The following is a 17,731-nucleotide window of genomic DNA, read 5'->3' as shown; positions in this document are numbered from 1 at the left end:
GGAGAGGGCTTGGCAGCTGGCTAGGCCCTAGCCCTCACAACCTTGATTTGTTCAGGGAGGAGCCTCAGAGTGAAGAGAGCGGTTTTCAGGCTGAGGTAGGACCACAAGAGAGACTGTCCCAGAGAGTGAGCCTAATATTGCAATTAAGATTCCAGAAACCCTCATGTCTAGACTCAGGCCATCTAGGTAACAAGCTGTAATCGTGAGCAGTAAGTAGAAGGCCTGGGACTAGTTTTGAGGTAGAGTGCTGGCCTAGCATGGCCTTAAAGTCCTGGTTTCCTTCCCCAGCACTAGAGAGAGAGAAGAGGAGGAGGGAGAGGGAGACAGCAGGAAAGTAAACAAAGGCTGTAGGCAGACACAAGTTCAAGTCCCTCTTTCCTAATTCCTTTTGTCTCAGGCCAATACATTTCTTTCTTGGTCCTTGTTTTGCCTGTAAATTAAGGATACTAATCTCTGCCTGTTGTAATTTACAGAGTGGTTTTGGGACTTAAGTATTAGGGAATTCTACCAAATGGTAATGTATACATAGAAAGAGCTTGTCTGTAACCCTTTCTGGTGTACCTTCTGCTCCCTGGGGTGGGTAACACTGTTTTGAACTTGTCTCTGAGTTTCTTAAGATTTGTAATAGGATCATGAAAACGCCACCAGGTACAGATTGTGTTTAATCTCAAAACAGATATAGAAGATGGAAGATACAGAAGAAGGTTCCATTTTGACGCGACAGTAGTTACTAGCTGGGGGACACGTGGTGTGACTTCTGCCTTCAGCCTTCCCTTTGTTATATTTCCCCAAGAGCGCCTGGGCTTACTCACACACTGGCTTTCTCCTGTTTCCATTCTAGGAAATTGATGGAAAATCCCTGCTCTTGATGACAAGAAATGACGTGTTGACAGGACTTCAGTTAAAATTGGGGCCTGCTCTGAAAATCTATGAGTATCATGTAAAACCGCTTCAGACCAAACATCTAAAGAGCAGCTCTTCATAGTAAAATCAAGTTGAAGTCTCAGTTCTCAGGACAAAAACAAAAAAAGAAAAAACAAAAAAACCCACAATGATGTAATTTAGTTTCATGTTGTGAAACTTCGCAAACCGAATACATACATGTGCATATGTAAAAAATTTCGATCCAACAACATGTTATCCTATGGGATAGACTAGGCAGTCCATTGACTGGCCTGACTCATCCTGGAGGAGCAAAACAGCATGGATGTAAGATGGTTGTCCTTAGCCCAAGTCATCATTGCCTGTTAAGTACCCCTCCCCTCAGGGGCTTTTAAATTACCAGAACTTTCTTTGTTCCATCATAGATAGTTTTCCATTAATTCCTTTAAACAAAAGGAGATGGGAGTGGCATGAGTGAGTACCCTTGGGTTATAGAATCAGAAATGAGCACAAACAAAACCCTGTGGGGAGGGTGAAGAGAAGGATGCTGTCCCTCCTGAGTCCCTCTGCCCCTAGGTGTGTGTTCCTTGGATGGGATTGCTGACTCCCTTGTTCCATAGAGAGTCCTCCACATGACCTGTTTAGGGTTTCACAGGGCTGTGCTGTGCTGTGTTTGAATTGAACATGTGCCAGCCCCTCCGAGGAGCGGAACTCTCTCTGAGAGAGACTTGTTTGCACTGGAGATATCCGTTGTAATCAACTCACTGTCGGCGAGGGTAAGAATATTTACTGCTTACATGTTCCTTGTTGCTGAAGAAAGCATTTTGTTTTTGTTGTTGTTGTTGATGATGATGATGATATACTTCATGATTTGTATTTATAATAATTTCTTTCTGAAGAGATCTGCCAAGAGTTAATAGGTCCCAAAGCTTTGTTAATAGCACGGAATATTTTTCTATATATATAGTCCTCCGTGATGCTGTAATATTTTTTTAGGTGTCCTATTCTGTGTTTGGTCCCTGGTTTGAGTACTTGTCTTTCAGAACTTGAAAAGGTGGGCTTGCTACATCTCTGTTTAAAGAGACACTTATTAACAATGTGTGTCTGTGACTCATTGGGTTGGTGCTTTGTAACTGCAATAAAACACCACTTCATTTCACCAAGTGTGTCTTTGATTTCTTCTCATTTGGTTCCCTTCTTCGAGGAGTAAATATTAATACCTCCTTCAAAACACAGGGAGAAAGTTAAGCCTTAGAAAGGAAAGTTTAAAGTGAATGAGATAGCTCAGTGGGTAAAGGTGATTGCCACCAAACTTAAGAACTTGAGTTTAAGCCCTAGCTGTACACACACACACACACACACACACACACACACACTGATGATGATGATGATGATGATGATGATGATGATGATAATAATAATAATAATAATAATAATAATAATAATAAAAATAATAATAAAGCAACATAAACTATGTCAACCTATATATAAATTGAGCCTCATATAAATTAAATCACCCCAGCAAATCTTAGTCCTCCTTATAGTCTACCCAGCAATCACTCTTCGGTGGTATTTTAATCAGGGATTTGTTTTCCTTGCCTGTCACTGTCCTGACTTTTTGACTAAAGCTTAGCAGGGCGGGCATAGGCCTCTGAGTTTGCTCCTCCCTACTGTAGTGCCCTATTGCTCTGTTGTGGTCATTTTTGTGAAGAACATAACATCTAGTTCTACTCACTTTTCATTATTGTATTTTATATGTGTGGGTGTTTTGTCTACATGTATGTCTGGGTATCATGTGTATCCATGGTTCCCACAGAAGCCAAAAGAGGCCATCAGACTTCCTGGAACTGAAGTTTATTGCGAGCCAGCATGTGGGTGCTGGAAACCAAAGCCCAGTCCTCTGCAAGAGCAGCCTGTGCTCTTAACTGCTGAGCCAGCTCTCAGCCCCAAGAACATAAAATCTAAATCCAAGAGTGAAAAGACCTAGGAAATGGGATAGTTCAAATGTATTCCAGGCTGGCCATGTAGTTCAGTTGGTAGAGTGCCTGACTGGTACACACTGGTCCCTGAATTTGATTCCCAGAACCACATAATCTAGGCATGGTGGTGCATATCTGTAATCCTAGCACTTGGAAAGTAAAGGCGGGTGCATCAGGAGTTCAAGGCTGGTAGAGTGAATTTGAGGATAGCCTGGGTTGCAGGGTATCCTATCTCAAATAAAAATTACATTTCAGATTACCTCAGTTAAGGAGTATGGGGTATCTACACAGCTATGGGGTATCTAGGACTCTAATGTTTTGCTTTGCACTATAAGTGGGAAAAATGACTACAAAAGGGACATTTTCTACCCCACCCAGGGTACAAGGACAATAGGCCGACCACATAAGCACCAAGAAGTGACAGGGGCAACTAACAGTAGCCAGTGGAGACCTAGTTGAGAGGCAGAAGAAGAGAATGGGAGGAAGAACTTGGTTAAAATACACACAAAGGAATTTGCATGGGGACATCCTGGTGGTATCTGACCTTACATAGCTCAAGGAATGCCCTAGACCTCATCTATTTTAACTCCTCTATGATGATTGCCAACAGGGCCCTATGAGTGACACAAGCTGCCCACACCACTAGGTAGTGTAATGAGGTCAAAGTCTACTTTGTTCCTATGTAAATGTCCAGAGAAGGGGAACAGGTGGTGTTGTGCCCTTGGTGATGTTGGGCACATAGCTCCTCCTATCTTTTTGCTCCATCATTGTACAGCATGACATTGCTGTCTGAGGCATTGCCACCACCACATGAATTCCAACCGGCAGAGAGAAACAAGAAGAGATGGAGGAGAGCTTCCTCCCTGAGGACATGCTGACGACTCATCTTCCATCTCCTGACCAGATCCAGTCTCACTGCTGTTCACAAGCTGCGAAGGACACTAGAAATATCCTTTTACTGGGAACCTAGTTAAGGGCCCTGATTATTCTGTTACAAAATGGAAATACATTTGCCCTAACCCAACTTATATGAGCAGTGAAATCTGACGCCAGATGGTCTCTTTCAATAGTGAACTACACCCTAATTCTATTTATGGGCAAATTGTAATCTAAACCAAAGAAAACCCCATTCACTGAGCAGATGAGCCTCTGCCAGTCCCATGCTGAAGGTTTCAAAGCCCTAACTAAGCCGAAGACCAAGCTGGAGTAACTGGGTAATCTCTCCCTCTCTGTGACTTCCCTTCTGGTTGTGAAAGCAGCTCCTCATGGTAAGAAGACATCCCACAGCATCCTTGGACTGTGTCAATGCCCATTTCAAGACCCTGTATCATGTTCAAGCTTAAGTTTCAGGTTTTTTTTTTTTTTTCATTCAGTGCATAAGAGGAATAAAGGCTCAATCCATTAGTCCACAAATTTCAGAAACTCCTTGTTTTTAATAGCTGAGTAGTATTCCATAGTGTAAATATACCAGTTTCTTTATCCAATCTTCTACTGAGGGACACTTAGGAGAATAGGGAAATAGAAGGATCTAGAGGGTCCTAGAAACATACAAGAAGAACATTATGATGAGCAGATCTGGGCCCAGGGGTCCTACTCAAACTATGGCACCAACCAAGGACAATACGTGCAGTAAACATTGAACCCTGACCCAGATCTAGCCAATGGACAGGACATTCTCCACAGTTGAGTGGAAAGTGGGGTCTGACTTTCACACATACTCTGGTGCCCCAAATTTGACCACATCCCCTGGATGGGGAGGCCTGGTGGCACTCAGAGGAAGGATAGCAGGCTACCAAGAAGAGACTTGATACCCTATGAGCATATACAGGAGGAGGAGGTCCCCCTTAGTCACAGTCATAGGGGAGGAAAGTGGGGAGAAAGTGGGAGGGAGGGAGGGAGGAATGGGAGGATAGAAGGGATGGGATAACAATTGAAATGTAATATGAATGAATTAATAAAAATTTTTTAATTAAAAAAAGAGGAATAAAGGCTACTTGGGAAGAGTGATTTGTAGTTACTACCATGAGCAGTCACTAAACATGAACAGCAAATGATGCCACCTACGGGTTTTTAACTATTTTTCTCCAGGTGGATCTTCGAATATCCTAAGTCAGCCTCTGGTAGGATTTCTCTGTGTGTATGGAGGACAGGGTAATTGTTGAAAAGCAAATGGAAAAATATAAAAGCATCTCTTGGCTTCTGATGACAGCTTTCATGCAAAAATCAGTGTTAAAGCTTACATACTGTTCTCATACACTGAATGAAGGGCCCCGGTCAAGCAGAGTGAATAGGCACCTTAGCAGTTACAGAAGGCACTCTGTCCCTCCCCATCCAGGGACAATCACTAGCATGAAACAGGCCACCATTCTGTAGGCAGGAGCTTTTATTTCTCATGCTAGATTTAATGAGTGCAGCCCTGGTCTACAACTGGTCACAAATGCATTAGCCATATGCGAACACATACCAGGGAAAGAGCCTGCCTGGATGCCAGTATACTTTATGGTAAAAATATATATTGTCTTTTAAATTATCAGTATTACCAGTATGATCAGTAGTATCAAGCTACCTCCCATCCATAATCCCAAATACTTGCAAACGTTCTTCATTTGGGCTGAATTCTCCATCCACGCCAGCCATGTGCTTCTTCTCTATCTGACCCATGGCGGCCTCCTCCTCCTCATGGTGGTCCCTCTTCTTCTCCTAGGATTCCTCTCTCTAAGCCCCACCTATCTCCTTTGCCCTGCCCAGGTGGGATGGCTTTTTATTAAGCAAAAGGTGGTTCACAGAGACAGCATGCAATAATTAGCATCAAAATACATTAGACCATCCCCCAACAAATGTATGGGGAAAACTGGTGGGTATTAATTTTAGCCACATACGAGGACAGGTGTCGCAGGCATGAGGATAAGTTGTAGAGCCTTTGCTTGACCTCTGCCCAGCATGATCTCTAGACATCCAGAGCAGCTGTTGAGGCTTTGCTTGACAAAGTTACAAAGATCTCCGGCTCATCACCACTGCCCCCAAATACTTTGCACGGTCCAGATATAGGGTTGTTTAGAAATCTGTTATTTCTCCTAAAACTGTTTTTCCTCTTTATTTCTCAGCCCCAAGGAAAATCATACAGGGAAAACTTTTTCCCACAGAGAATGTTGAAAGAGGGCATCTGGCCAAAGGCTTGAGACAATGAGAGAGTTTTTGCTCTGACTGTGAGCACCCAAGCAGAAACTGCATGTAGGAAAGTTAGGACCTGGACTTAGCAGTACCTGGCCAGACACTTACCTGTAGAAACATTTCTACATCTGCATTGAAAGCAACAGAAGGTGGGCTTGGAATGTCATGCTTTATAGATATTTTACAATGGAGGACTTCTTGGCAGTTAGTCTGGGCTTGGATAGCACACCTGTTGGTCTGGTACTGGAAGTAGGTCAAGTTTTTTCTTTAGAGAACATTTAGCTCAAGCTATGTTGCTATGAACATCTTGTAAACACATTGGCTTTATCGCAGGGAAATTTATGATTAAACTTTCCTGTATATTGTTTAAAAGATAACGAGCAGGTTATGCTGAGTACTTTGATTTTTGTTGTACGTTTTATTGTAGGTTACAGAACTTTTTGTATTCCTTTGTTACTTTGTTGAATTTTGATTGCCCTAGTGATTGTAAAGATGTAAAAAAAATCATGATGTAATCTGCAACGAAAAAAATTGAACTTCATTTCAGTAAAATATTGGGTTGGCCAAGGAGCGGGCAAGGAAGTAACAGACATGAGAGAGTAAGCTAGAGCGAGATGGGGAACCACAAAAGAGACGGATAGAAGGAGGATGGCAAGAGAGACAGGCAGATGGGGAACAACAAGAAAGCAAGCAAGACAGACAGACAGACAGACAGACAGCAAGTAAGTGAGTGATGGAGCAAGGAGTCAGACAACGAGACAGAGACAAAGAGACAGAAAATGAAGTTCTCCTGGGCTTTAAGACCTTCAACTTGTACCGCATATGCCTTAGTCTCCAAGTGTTTCTCTTTCCTCCATTCCTCAACCTCTCCTCAACAACTAGATCCTCTAGTTACTTGTTCAACCATTGGTTGGTTTCCCTTAACCAGCCGTTCACCACCTGTTCAATTCCCCCCTACCGAGGATCCTCCTCTCTTCTCTCCTCTTCCCCATCCCTGGAGCTGGTCTTGCGGAGCGGCAGACAGGATATCAGAATCAGAAGGATTTGAGGAAGTCCCTGCCATTCTGCTTCCCCAGAAATCCCCGTTTTTGTTGTTGTTGTTTTTGTTGTTGTTTTGTGTTTGTTTTTTTGTTTTCCCAAGACAAGGTTTCTCTGCTTAGCCTTGGCTGTCCTGGACTCACTTTGTAGATCAGGCTGGCATCAAACTCACAGCGATCCACTTGCCTCTGCAGGGATTAAAGGCGTGTGCCACCACCACCCAGCTCAGCATTTGAACGTTGAATTCAGGTTCTACAAGTGAGATGCAGTAGAGTGATCGGAAGTCTAGGTCACAAGCTACAAGTTGGCCACTGTTCAGTGGAATCAAACTGAATCATGCTTTCCTTTGGCCAGTCTCTCTCTCTCTCTCTCTCTCTCTCTCTCTCTCTCTCTCTCTCTCTCTCTCTCTCTCTCTCTCTCTCTCTGTGTGTGTGTGTGTGTGTGTGTGTGTGTGTGTGTAAATTATATTTGGACACTTCCAATCTGGCTACAGTTTGCCTTCCATTCTTGCTTTATACTTTTACAGTACTTGTCTGGATCCCAAGCCATTTGAGTTTTAGATACTAGTTCTGCCCCACATTATTTTAACACACACACACACACACACACACACACACACACACACACACACACACACACTGAACCTGTTTAGAATAAGTTAATTCAGGAACTACAGATTACAAGCCCATGTAATTGGAAATAAACAAGCTGGCATATTGCACCCAAGCATGCAGCAGGCATGTGCATTATTTTAAAAGAAATTTTAATTAAAATACAATTATATAATTTCCCCTTTCCCTCTCCTTCTCCAACCCCTCATGAGAATCATTTTGGTAATGGATAGTTAATGGACATGAATGTGGAGAAAAAGAGGTCAATTTCTGGCACATTCTTCATTTTGTTTTTAACAAATGCCGTACATGAATATAGATGTTTTTTCTGTCCTTGGAGTTTAGAAAATGTTGTCAGGAACACAAATCATCTTTTGACTGCATTAGTGCAATTTATCTTGGAGGGAATTTAATTTTCAAAAGTCTAATGACCCACTGTTGCCCAACCACTTCTAGATTTGGAAGACAAAGGGGGAAAAGTGCTTACTGGTAGTGACTTATCTGCCTTCGACAGTCCTTGCAAATGGGATCTGCAGGGGTCAGGACTGGGCCCAGAGCTATGACATGCTTTTCTGTAATGATGTTAAATATTCAAAGAGCTGACTGCTTCAGGACAGAAATGCGTCTTAGGAAAAACTTGTTCATTCTGCTTTTAAACCAGGAAGAGAAACCCCAGGAAGACGAGGATGCACATTGTGCACACTCATGAGCAGCCTGTTAGTCCCATGCAGGAGCTCCATGGGCAAGTGAATAACCTGGGTACCACTTCTGCCCATGGGCAAGAGAATAACCTGGGTACCACTTCTGGCCATTTGCGGCAGCGTGATATCAAAAGATAATGAAATCCAAGTCCGTTTGGTAATTGTGACAGTCTGCCTCCTAGAATCACATGGGGGCAGTGAATCCTAGGGGAGAGTTGTGTAGACTGGCAGAGATGTCCAGTGCTGAAACATCCAGCAAGTGAGAACACAAAAGTCTTTGGTTCTCCATAAGCAGGTAGCTAAATTCTGTATCTATTTGGGGAGGGTCTTCTTTTATAGTTTTCTTTAAGGGGCAATTGGGAAAAGCTTGCGATCCGAAGTCTCCAGTTGGAAAGTGTGGTCTTCTTCTGCGGATAGGATCATAGGCTAGCCTCTCTCCTCAGCAACAGCAGACAGACAAGGTTAGTAAGGATGCTGCAGTAAGAAGCCTGGATTGTGTTAGACAGGTATGAGCTGGAATCTAGCCCTACCACTCACGGAAACCGGGTCCTGCGTAAGTGGTGAGTAATGCTAGCTGCACCTGTCACTTGCAGGTACCACATTGTTTGGGAAGCCAGATCCTTGCAGCAACAGCTAAGGGAGATGGGTTATGCTGTCTCTCAGGCACCACCCAATGAGGCACCTTGGGTTCCAGACTCTAAGCTTCCAGAAAAGTAAGATTAAGCAACGAGCCAAGCTTTCCACAGGGACCTCCAGCTCTGGCAAGGTGACCCCGTCAAACATCATCTTTGTAAGGCAAAGGCAACAGAGGCATTCAGTAAAATGTGTCTCATATACTTTTCTCGATGGATTTCAGTCAGCTTCTACATACCCAAAACCACCTGACTTGAAAATAATACTACATGGGATCATAACAAACATGAGAAACAGCCAGCAAAGCTCAGCCTGCAGCTCCTGTCTTGAAGAAGTGGCGTTTGGGGTGGCATTCTTTCAACCATGGCTGCACTCAATGCCTGCAGGTAAGATACCCTGTATCCGTGGGGGTTGTGCAGAGATTGTACCCAGAAGGCCTGCATTTCCACTGGCAGTCCTCAGGCAGTTCTTTAATGGGCGCTGAGGCATGGGGCAATCCCATCAGCAAAGGGAAGGGGGACCACAGACTACTGCAGGCAGCGATGGGCTCAACTAATCAGGAACACCAGGACAGATACTAGAGAAAACAGCAAATCTAACACCAGGCCCATGAGGTGAGTGGGGGTCGGGGTGGCAACGGCGGGGGGGGACAACTAAATGAGAATACCCTAAGCAGTCACTGGACTCACACCCAAAATTGCACTCAAAATACGGTTTTGTTTCTAAGACCTCCCTCACTTCAAGTCTGGTATCATCATAGACCTAACAATGGCTTTGTCCAAATGCAGTTCCTTGAGACACAGTGGTATTGCTAAGAATGAAAATAGTTTTACTTCCTTTAGGCTATTGTATAGTGTTAAATGTTTTATCCTCATAAAGGCATGTAAGCCAGAACAAATAAAATCAAGCTAAAAACGCATTGCTTAAGTTCCATTTAGAAGGGTTGCAATCAGTTAAAGGAAACATTGAGAAGAAAACTGCACAATAATTTGTTCTGGACCCCAAAATCTAGAGGAATTAATCTGAGGCCCTGGTGAATTTAACAGCATCTCATCTCCAATGTGAAGTGAGCATTTTCACAAATGCATTTGTGAAATTAATGTTGGAGAGACTGTGTGGTGCTCTCTGATTGTAATGAAGGAGGGTATGGATCAAGATCAAACAGCCAAAAAAAAAACCCATTTTAATTAAAAATATTAATAAAATGCACTCATTAATGTGAGCCAATTTGGTTGACAGTGGTCTGCTTGTCTGTTTAGGCAAAGTTCAATAATGCATTGTCAATGCCGAGGTGGCCTCTCCCAGTCACCAAACGTCCACGTACTTCTGTGGTGTAGATGCAGAATGAGGAGCTGATGAGTGCAGCCTTAATCCACCCACAGCTAAAAAGGCAAGCTTTCAGAGCTACAAACCCCAATGGAAGGGGAATATTGAATTAAAAACGGACCTGACTGCTGTTCTCAGGCCCACTTCTGTCTTGTCTACAAGTCTACTTTGTACAAATCTTGGAGTGTTCCCCCTGTGTACTTGTTTCCACCCTGAAATTGTACTGTGTTCTCAGAGTGCATCCCTGTGCACTCTGCTCTTTGTCATGCAGTTGCCACTCACTGGAACATCATGTGATACAGAGTCTCCTCCCCACCCTAGTAAAAGTTCTGAGAAGTTAGTTTGATTACAGCTGTCTCTGAAGTATCTAGGAACAGCTGCTTGTCTTGAAAAGTGCCAAGTTTGCTGATCGCATGATCCTATAACTTAAAGTCTAAATCACTCCTGTTGTGTCCTCTGGTCAATAGTGCTCCCCTGGGAACTATTATGCCACTCAATCTAGGGTTGAGACTGGAAAGCATCATTTTCCAAGTGAGTCACTAGAAGGGAAAATGAGTAGATCCTTCTGTGTATCACCTTAGGCAGCCAAACCTAAGTGCTGTGCCAACTTGGAACAAAACCATACATAAGTCAAGTGTTTAGAGGCTACACTTGTCTTCAGGACAGTGCCCTATCATCACAGGGTACCATCTCCCGACGAGCACCACAGTGGCACTATTGTACTTGCAGCATTGTGGTGGTTCCATAGATGACAAAGATGGTGGGTCCTAAAGCCGCTTCCAGATGGCCACACTGCCTTTACTAAGTGGGGTCCTCCTGGTCTAAGTCTGGAATCTCCTGGATGGTGGTGCCAGCTGAGTCCCTGTGGCTGGGAAATGGTCAAGCATCCATTTTGATCAAGATGAACCACTGCCCCTTCTAAAATGAAACCAGTTCAGTGTATTTGACTCACCACCAAGTTAGTATTGGCTACACATCAAAGTCCCATTCGGTATTAGTCTCTACTGCGGGGAGGTTATTATAAATACAAAGACCCCAGTCTCTGAACTCACGTGAGACTAGATATGGACTGTGAAATGCTCCAAGAAAATGCATACAGACTTGGATGAGACCACTTCTTTCTTGCCAAGGGCAGCTTCTGCAGAGGGATGTGGTAAGTAGTTACCAAGGACTGAAACTTCCATCACTGGAGGGAATGAGTTCTTTGGTCTCAGGTGGGTAACATTCCCATCATCCTTAGCAGGCTCTTCATTATCCATCTCTAGGTCATGAGGCCTTATCACACTCTAAGGATGAAGATGGCAGAACAGCGTTGGCACCACCCCTGAGTCGCCAGTCAGTCTGGGACAGCCTATCTGTGTTTATTAAGCAAACAAAATGTCCTTTCTACTGTAGACCTTCACAGATATCCAACTGCATAGAATCAAAGGCATTCTAAGTCAGGTACAGCCACAGATATCCCTGGTACCCTGGGTTCTGTGAGATAAGTATAGTTATCAGTCCCATGTCAGAAATTAATGCCTCAAAGCTTAGAATATAACTTGCTTAGGGTCACGCAGTTAGGTATTGGTAGAACCTATACTGAAACCTGGCACGATCTGGACCCAAAATCCAAGCTCTTCATGAATGTACAGGTATCTATGTGATGCCTGATCAAATGGAAAAGAGGTGTGGTTTTTCTCCAGATCTGATGGGAACTGGAGCATGTGTGTAACTAACAACCTACATATTCCAGAAGAGCCGCCATCAAGAAGCCCACTGTCCTCTCACTTAGTTATTGTAGTGGGTTGCTGTCCCCAAATGCAAAAGTTAACACCCTAAGTGCTGGAGCCTATGTGGGAAAAATAGCCTTTATAGATTTTATAATGTCAAGAACATTAGATGGAGAGATCACACTGAATGTCAGAATGGACCCCAAATCTAATGACAAATGTCCTTAAAAGAGTCATACAAGGGAGACCTGACAGAGGAAAAGGAAGCATATGACTCAAGAAACAGAGAAGGAGGTGATGCCTCTATGAGCCAAGAACCTCTGAAGGAGACAAGAACAGAATCTTCTTTGCTGGGGCCTTTGCAGGGGCACAACCACACTAAGACGTTGACTTTGGACAGCTGGCCACCAAAACTAATTAGGATGAAATAGATGTCTGTCCATGGTGATTTGTTATGACAACCCACAGAAGCTAATACAACAGGGGCCTTGCTCTTTTGTTCTTAATAAACTTGCTCTTTCTCATGAAAAGTATGCAGGGTACTTACCTCCAGGTTTGGTTGGTTGCGTTCCTCAGGCAGTAGATCACCACTGGATTCCTTTACGACTTAAGGATAGAGTGGAAATTAGGTCCTTAATGGAGGTCTGTGCACTTATAGAGACATGAACTCATAACTTTGTAGGAAAAGGGTCCAAAGCCACTATATTCTCAAGTCCAGGTAGGCTTCAAAAACCCCCAAGCATTCCTGAGAGGCAGTCTGGGGGGAAAATGATGAGAGATGCTGAAGAGACGGAAGAAAGAACACACTGGTATAAACATCAGAGAGAGAGAGAGAGAGAGAGAGAATGATGGAGAATGATTATGCAGTTAAGCTATAACAAGGCCACAATGCCCTTAGTAGACACTGGAGGATAATAAATAAAAATTCAGCCTTGGACATGGCTCTCTTCTTTTGGAGCTGTTGACAAGTAAGGCCTTGTCTTAGTTCCTGTGATGACTCACCATGACCAAAAGCAACTTAGGGAGGAAAGGGTTTATTCAGCTTATGTTTCCACATCACAGCTCATCATCAAAGGAAGTCACGACAGGAACTCAAACAAAACAGGAACCTGGAGGCAGGAGCTGATGCAGAGGCCATTGAGGGGTGCTGCTTACTGGCTAGCTCAGCCTTCATTCTTTTTTTTTTTTTTTTTTTTTTTTCCATTGACAGCCCCATCCAGGAAGAGGCTGATCTTGGTCATTTTATTTTTCCCGTCTTCTTTTATTAGGAGAGTAACATTAAAACATTAGCATGTAAGAAAAACATGAATTTTATACAGGTTAACATTACCTTTCATCTTTGTCTACATACATATTCAATTTTTACATACCTGAGTCAATATTTTATGATTCAATTTTATATTCTGCGTTTTTATGGGCTATTATGTGTTGAGATGCACTTGCGTCCTACTTAGACCCTCTCCTTCTTCCTATGTTTTCCTGTCCTTTGCCACCAGACATAACAAACATTAAAAACTTAACTCGCACGCTATAAACAAAATTCCATTTTGGGGTCAGGTTTTCCTTTCCTTTCCTTTCTTTCTTTCTTTTTCTTTTTCCCCCCTTTTGGTTTTTCTTTCTTCTGTGTGTGTGTATGTCTAATATTATATTTATTCCTATATTTTCTTTTTTTCAGCCTGAATTCTTATAGACCCCTGGACCATCAAGCCAGGAATGGCACCACCCACAATGGTCTAGGCCCTCCTTCATTAATCACTTATTAAGAAGATGCCCCTACAGGCTTTCCTGCAGCCAGATTTTATGGAGGCATATTCTTAATTGAGGGCCTCTCCTCTCAAATGACTTTCCCTTGTGTCAAGTTGACACAAAATTCGACAGCCTAGATACCATAGACCTCAAAACATTGCAGGCTGTTTCTGTTGCTCTTGATTACCCTTGAGAACTTGATAGCAGGACTCTGTTGTTGAAGACAACACATGTTTGAACCATAGAACAAGACATAAACCAAGCTATTACAGACCTGGAAGCTTCGTCCCTACTGGCTAGCTTCCATGGTGCTGGAAGGTGCTATGCAAACTACTAGAGAAGAAAAGTAATCATCTATCATACCCAGCTACAAGCCCTGTGAGACACAATAATGACAGATCTGGAAAGGCATACCAACCAGCACAACAGTGGCATGAGCATAATAGGACAAACCAACAACTTTCTGATTGAATTTAAGTCCTACTCTATAGGATGAAACCCATATCTGGCACCATAATTCAGCTAAGAAACTAATAGCTAGAGGGATCATAGGCCTTAGGCTGCCAAATGGACAGAATATTAAACTGACTTCTAATGACTAATCAGTATACCCATAGATGAACGAATCTCTCATTCCTTGTCTGAGAAGCTTCTGTTTTCATAGATGGTAATAATATGATGGCCCACAGTGTAGAGAATAAGACTGCAGAGTGCTCAGCCCTAAAAGGAACTTATATACTTCGCTTCACTCCCCAAGATTCAGGGATGGAAGAAAGGGCAGAATGAGTGTAAGAGTCTGATATGGTACATAGCTACAAGGAACATCTTCTGAAAAGAGTACAGTAGTCGCAACACCTGTGCAAGCTTAAGCCAGACAAAACTCCCAGAATGGAGAGGTGGTGAGTTGTGTACAGTTCCACCCCATATCCATGGAGCTATTGGAAACTATTAGTTGCTGAGGGAGGGAAAGTAGCTCCTGATGAGTCAACCCATACCACACGGGAAGACAACACATCCTGGAATATTTGGATGGCACAAATTCATACTCAAGGATTGGGAAAAAAAAAAAAAGACAGAGTGGGAAGGAAAAGGGGGATGAATCGGGAATTAGTTGGAGGAGGGGTGGTTCAGTCACCTCCAGTGACAGAGTCTTAATGGGAGGAATGGGATGAGGAGATAAAAAAGACAGACAGCTGGGACTAGGAGGTCTTGCGCAAGCTATGTCTCATCCAAGCAAGCTTACTAAGAAGTTCAGCACCTTAAACACTATTTCTGGGAGAAAATGGGACAAAGTCAGCAATGGGATGAAGAATGAAGTGGGATGAAGCCAGAAGGAAGCTAATCAAGCAATATTGTACAAAGGGAACACGGGATATCTTAAGTGTGTCACAGAGTGAGCACACAGTGCCCTTGGGACTGATAGCCTCAGTCCTTGGTGGGGGGAAAAAAGAGTCAGGTTTTCAAGTTCTGAAGTGCAGCTCTCCCAGGGTCCTGGCCCCAGGCTAATGCTGGCCTTGTCAAGCACATTCCTGTTTTTAGAAAAGGAACTGTGTTCCCGTTCCACACATCAGGGCCTTAGGGAAAGCCTTAGGTTGGCCTGGCTCTCAACAGAGGTATACTTAAAAGTGTTATATGAAACTCTCATATAGCTAGTAGAAAAAACCTAAATGAAAATAAGGCAAAGGGAAGAAGGGAAGGCTACCAAGCTCCGTGAAAGGCCAGAACAAGGCCCATGAAAACCACAAAAGGCAGAGCTTTAAAACTGGTGGAGTTCGGAAGCTGGGCTGAGTCTGGTGGGAAGACTTAGAATCCATGACTTTGAGAACATGTTCAGCTTCCTCCCAAGCACAGGCATGGAGGCAGAGCTTACAAAGACTTGCAAAGGCCACTTATCAGGGCAAACGTCACACAGCCACAAAAAGCATTAAGAGATTTGAAAAAGGAAAGTTTCTGTCACAGACCTAGGGCAGGGGAATAGGGTGAAAAAGGGACAGAGGGAGGAACAGGAGAAGACAAGTCAGAGGACAACAATTAAGATGTAATCTGAATAAATTAATAATAAAAATAATTTTTAAGGAAATTTTTTAAAAGTTTCAAATTTCTACAGCTAAAACTTGCAAGTGATTGACAAAAGTTAAAGTCTATTTCAATGACAAGTATATAAAACACTTCCTCAAAAAGGTAATCCCCGTGCCCTCCTCCATTAAAGGTGGCACACGCCTTTAATCCCAGCACTGTGGGAGGCAGAGGCAGGCAGATCACTGTGAGTTCAAGGCCAGCCTGGTCTACAAAGCAAGTCTAGGACAGCCAAGGCTACACAGAGAATCCCTGTCTCGAAAAACAAAAACAAAAACAAACAAACAAAAAAAAGTAATTCATTTAATACAGGGAAGAATAAAGGGAGGGATCCAGTGTATTTAAAAAATGAAGAATGATGGGTTTATTCCAAGAAGAAAAGGAAGAGGATGTACTTCGCCAAGTCTTTCACTGCAGGATGAGGTTCAGACGGTATAGAACAAGCCTCGACGAGAGTCCAGACTGGCGCAGCCCCAAGCTTCCTGTGAACTGCTGCACTGAACACCGAGATGGCTATGCAGTCCATGGCCTCGAGATCATCTGCATTAAGCCTGCATGAAAACCCTCAAGACAGGGTCAGTGAAGGATATGGAGAGAGAATGGAGACTTTCCTGAGAGCAGTTTTGCTTAGAGAAATACCCTTGTAGCCCCCAGAGCAAAGTGAGCGCCAGTGTGGTACAAAAGGTTTCACAGATGATTACAGTTCAGGCGTGCCTCCTTTGTCACAGCCAAAAGGAGTAGATGAAACTGCAGGCTAGTTTTCAATACACCTCCTAAATCTAGGAAAACATTCCTCAGACTGTCTGCAGACTTTGTAGTCACACGTCTGGGGTAGAATTCCCAGGCTCCTTTGCAACGCATTGGTGTCACTGTGTTGTATCGAAGGGAAGGGAAATGCATGTGTGTTTGATGCACGCAATGATTTCTGTCTTGGGGTCATTTTACTCCCACGTGGCCTTCTGTTTCTGAGCCCTGCTCATTTGGTTATGAAGGCCCCGTGGCTTTCATGAGTTTTGGAACATGAGTGTTCAGTGTAGTGTGGTATTTTCTTTGTCCAATCCTTTGATCTTTCTTCTTCCATGCCTTTCCCAAGAGGGCACAGAGCAGCGTGTGCCCAGCTTTCAGCATCTTGTAAGTTACTATTCTGGAGGTCTTTCCCCTCTCACCTGATCCACGCAGGCTAAACCTGACTTTATGCTTGGGTCTCAACCATGGAAAGAAGGCAGGTCATTTATTATATTCACCAAATACAGAGTTGGAATTTCTATGTGTCAGACACAAATATTACTGTGATCTTTATAAACATTAATTCATTTACTCCTCAAAAAAAAAATCTATGAAGTAGGCATTGTTGTCAATCCCGTCTCATAGGTGAGAACTGTCACAATGGTTTTTAACCTTCCTAACGCTGCAACCCTTTAATACAGTTCCTCTTGCTGTGGTGACTTACTACCGTAAAATTATTCTGTTGTTACTTCATAATTACGCTACTGTTATGATCATAACAAAGATATCCAATATGCAGGATATCTGATATACAACTCCTATGAAAGGGTCATTCAATTGTCCCCAAAGAGGTTGAAACCCACAGGTTGAGAACCACTGTTCAAGTACAAGGTGAAGCCAGGATTTTAGTCCGTTCTCCTGTCCAGGGACCACACTCTTGCTATGACTTGGACGAGTGTTTCTTTCCAAAGGTGTTCAGCCCACAGGTGGTATCATTGAGGGACAGTGGAGCCTTGGCGAGCTGGCACCCTGTGGCACATTCTTAGGTCACTAGAGTGTATTGTTCAAACTGATTGTAGGATCTCAGGCTCTTCCTGTATCTCTTTGCTTCTGAGCTGTGGCATTAAGTT

The 17,731-nt window shown here is 43.3% G+C and overlaps 2 protein-coding genes across 4 annotated transcripts in view; both read left to right on the top strand.

Annotated features, from left to right (window-relative positions):
• Samd13 (sterile alpha motif domain containing 13) overlaps window positions 1–1,237 on the top strand; it is a 35,162-nt gene extending 33,925 nt beyond the window's left edge. For all 3 annotated transcript variants that reach the window (XM_051165400.1, XM_051165402.1, XM_051165401.1), the window contains exon 3: window positions 842–1,237. In XM_051165400.1, the coding sequence (XP_051021357.1) occupies window positions 842–985 (144 nt within the window). In that variant the 3' untranslated portion in view covers window positions 986–1,237. The remainder of the gene's footprint in view (window positions 1–841) is intronic.
• Window positions 1,238–9,285: 8,048 nt separating this feature from the next.
• Dnase2b (deoxyribonuclease 2 beta) overlaps window positions 9,286–17,731 on the top strand; it is a 59,294-nt gene continuing 50,848 nt past the window's right edge. Inside the window, exon 1 of the transcript XR_007832782.1 lies at window positions 9,286–9,401. The gene's annotated coding sequence lies outside the window, so the exon portion shown is untranslated. The remainder of the gene's footprint in view (window positions 9,402–17,731) is intronic.

This window comes from Acomys russatus, chromosome 23 (genome assembly GCF_903995435.1).
Source record: "Acomys russatus chromosome 23, mAcoRus1.1, whole genome shotgun sequence".
In the NCBI taxonomy this organism is placed as follows: domain Eukaryota; kingdom Metazoa; phylum Chordata; class Mammalia; order Rodentia; family Muridae; genus Acomys; species Acomys russatus.
This window is presented reverse-complemented; position numbering and strand designations above follow the sequence as displayed.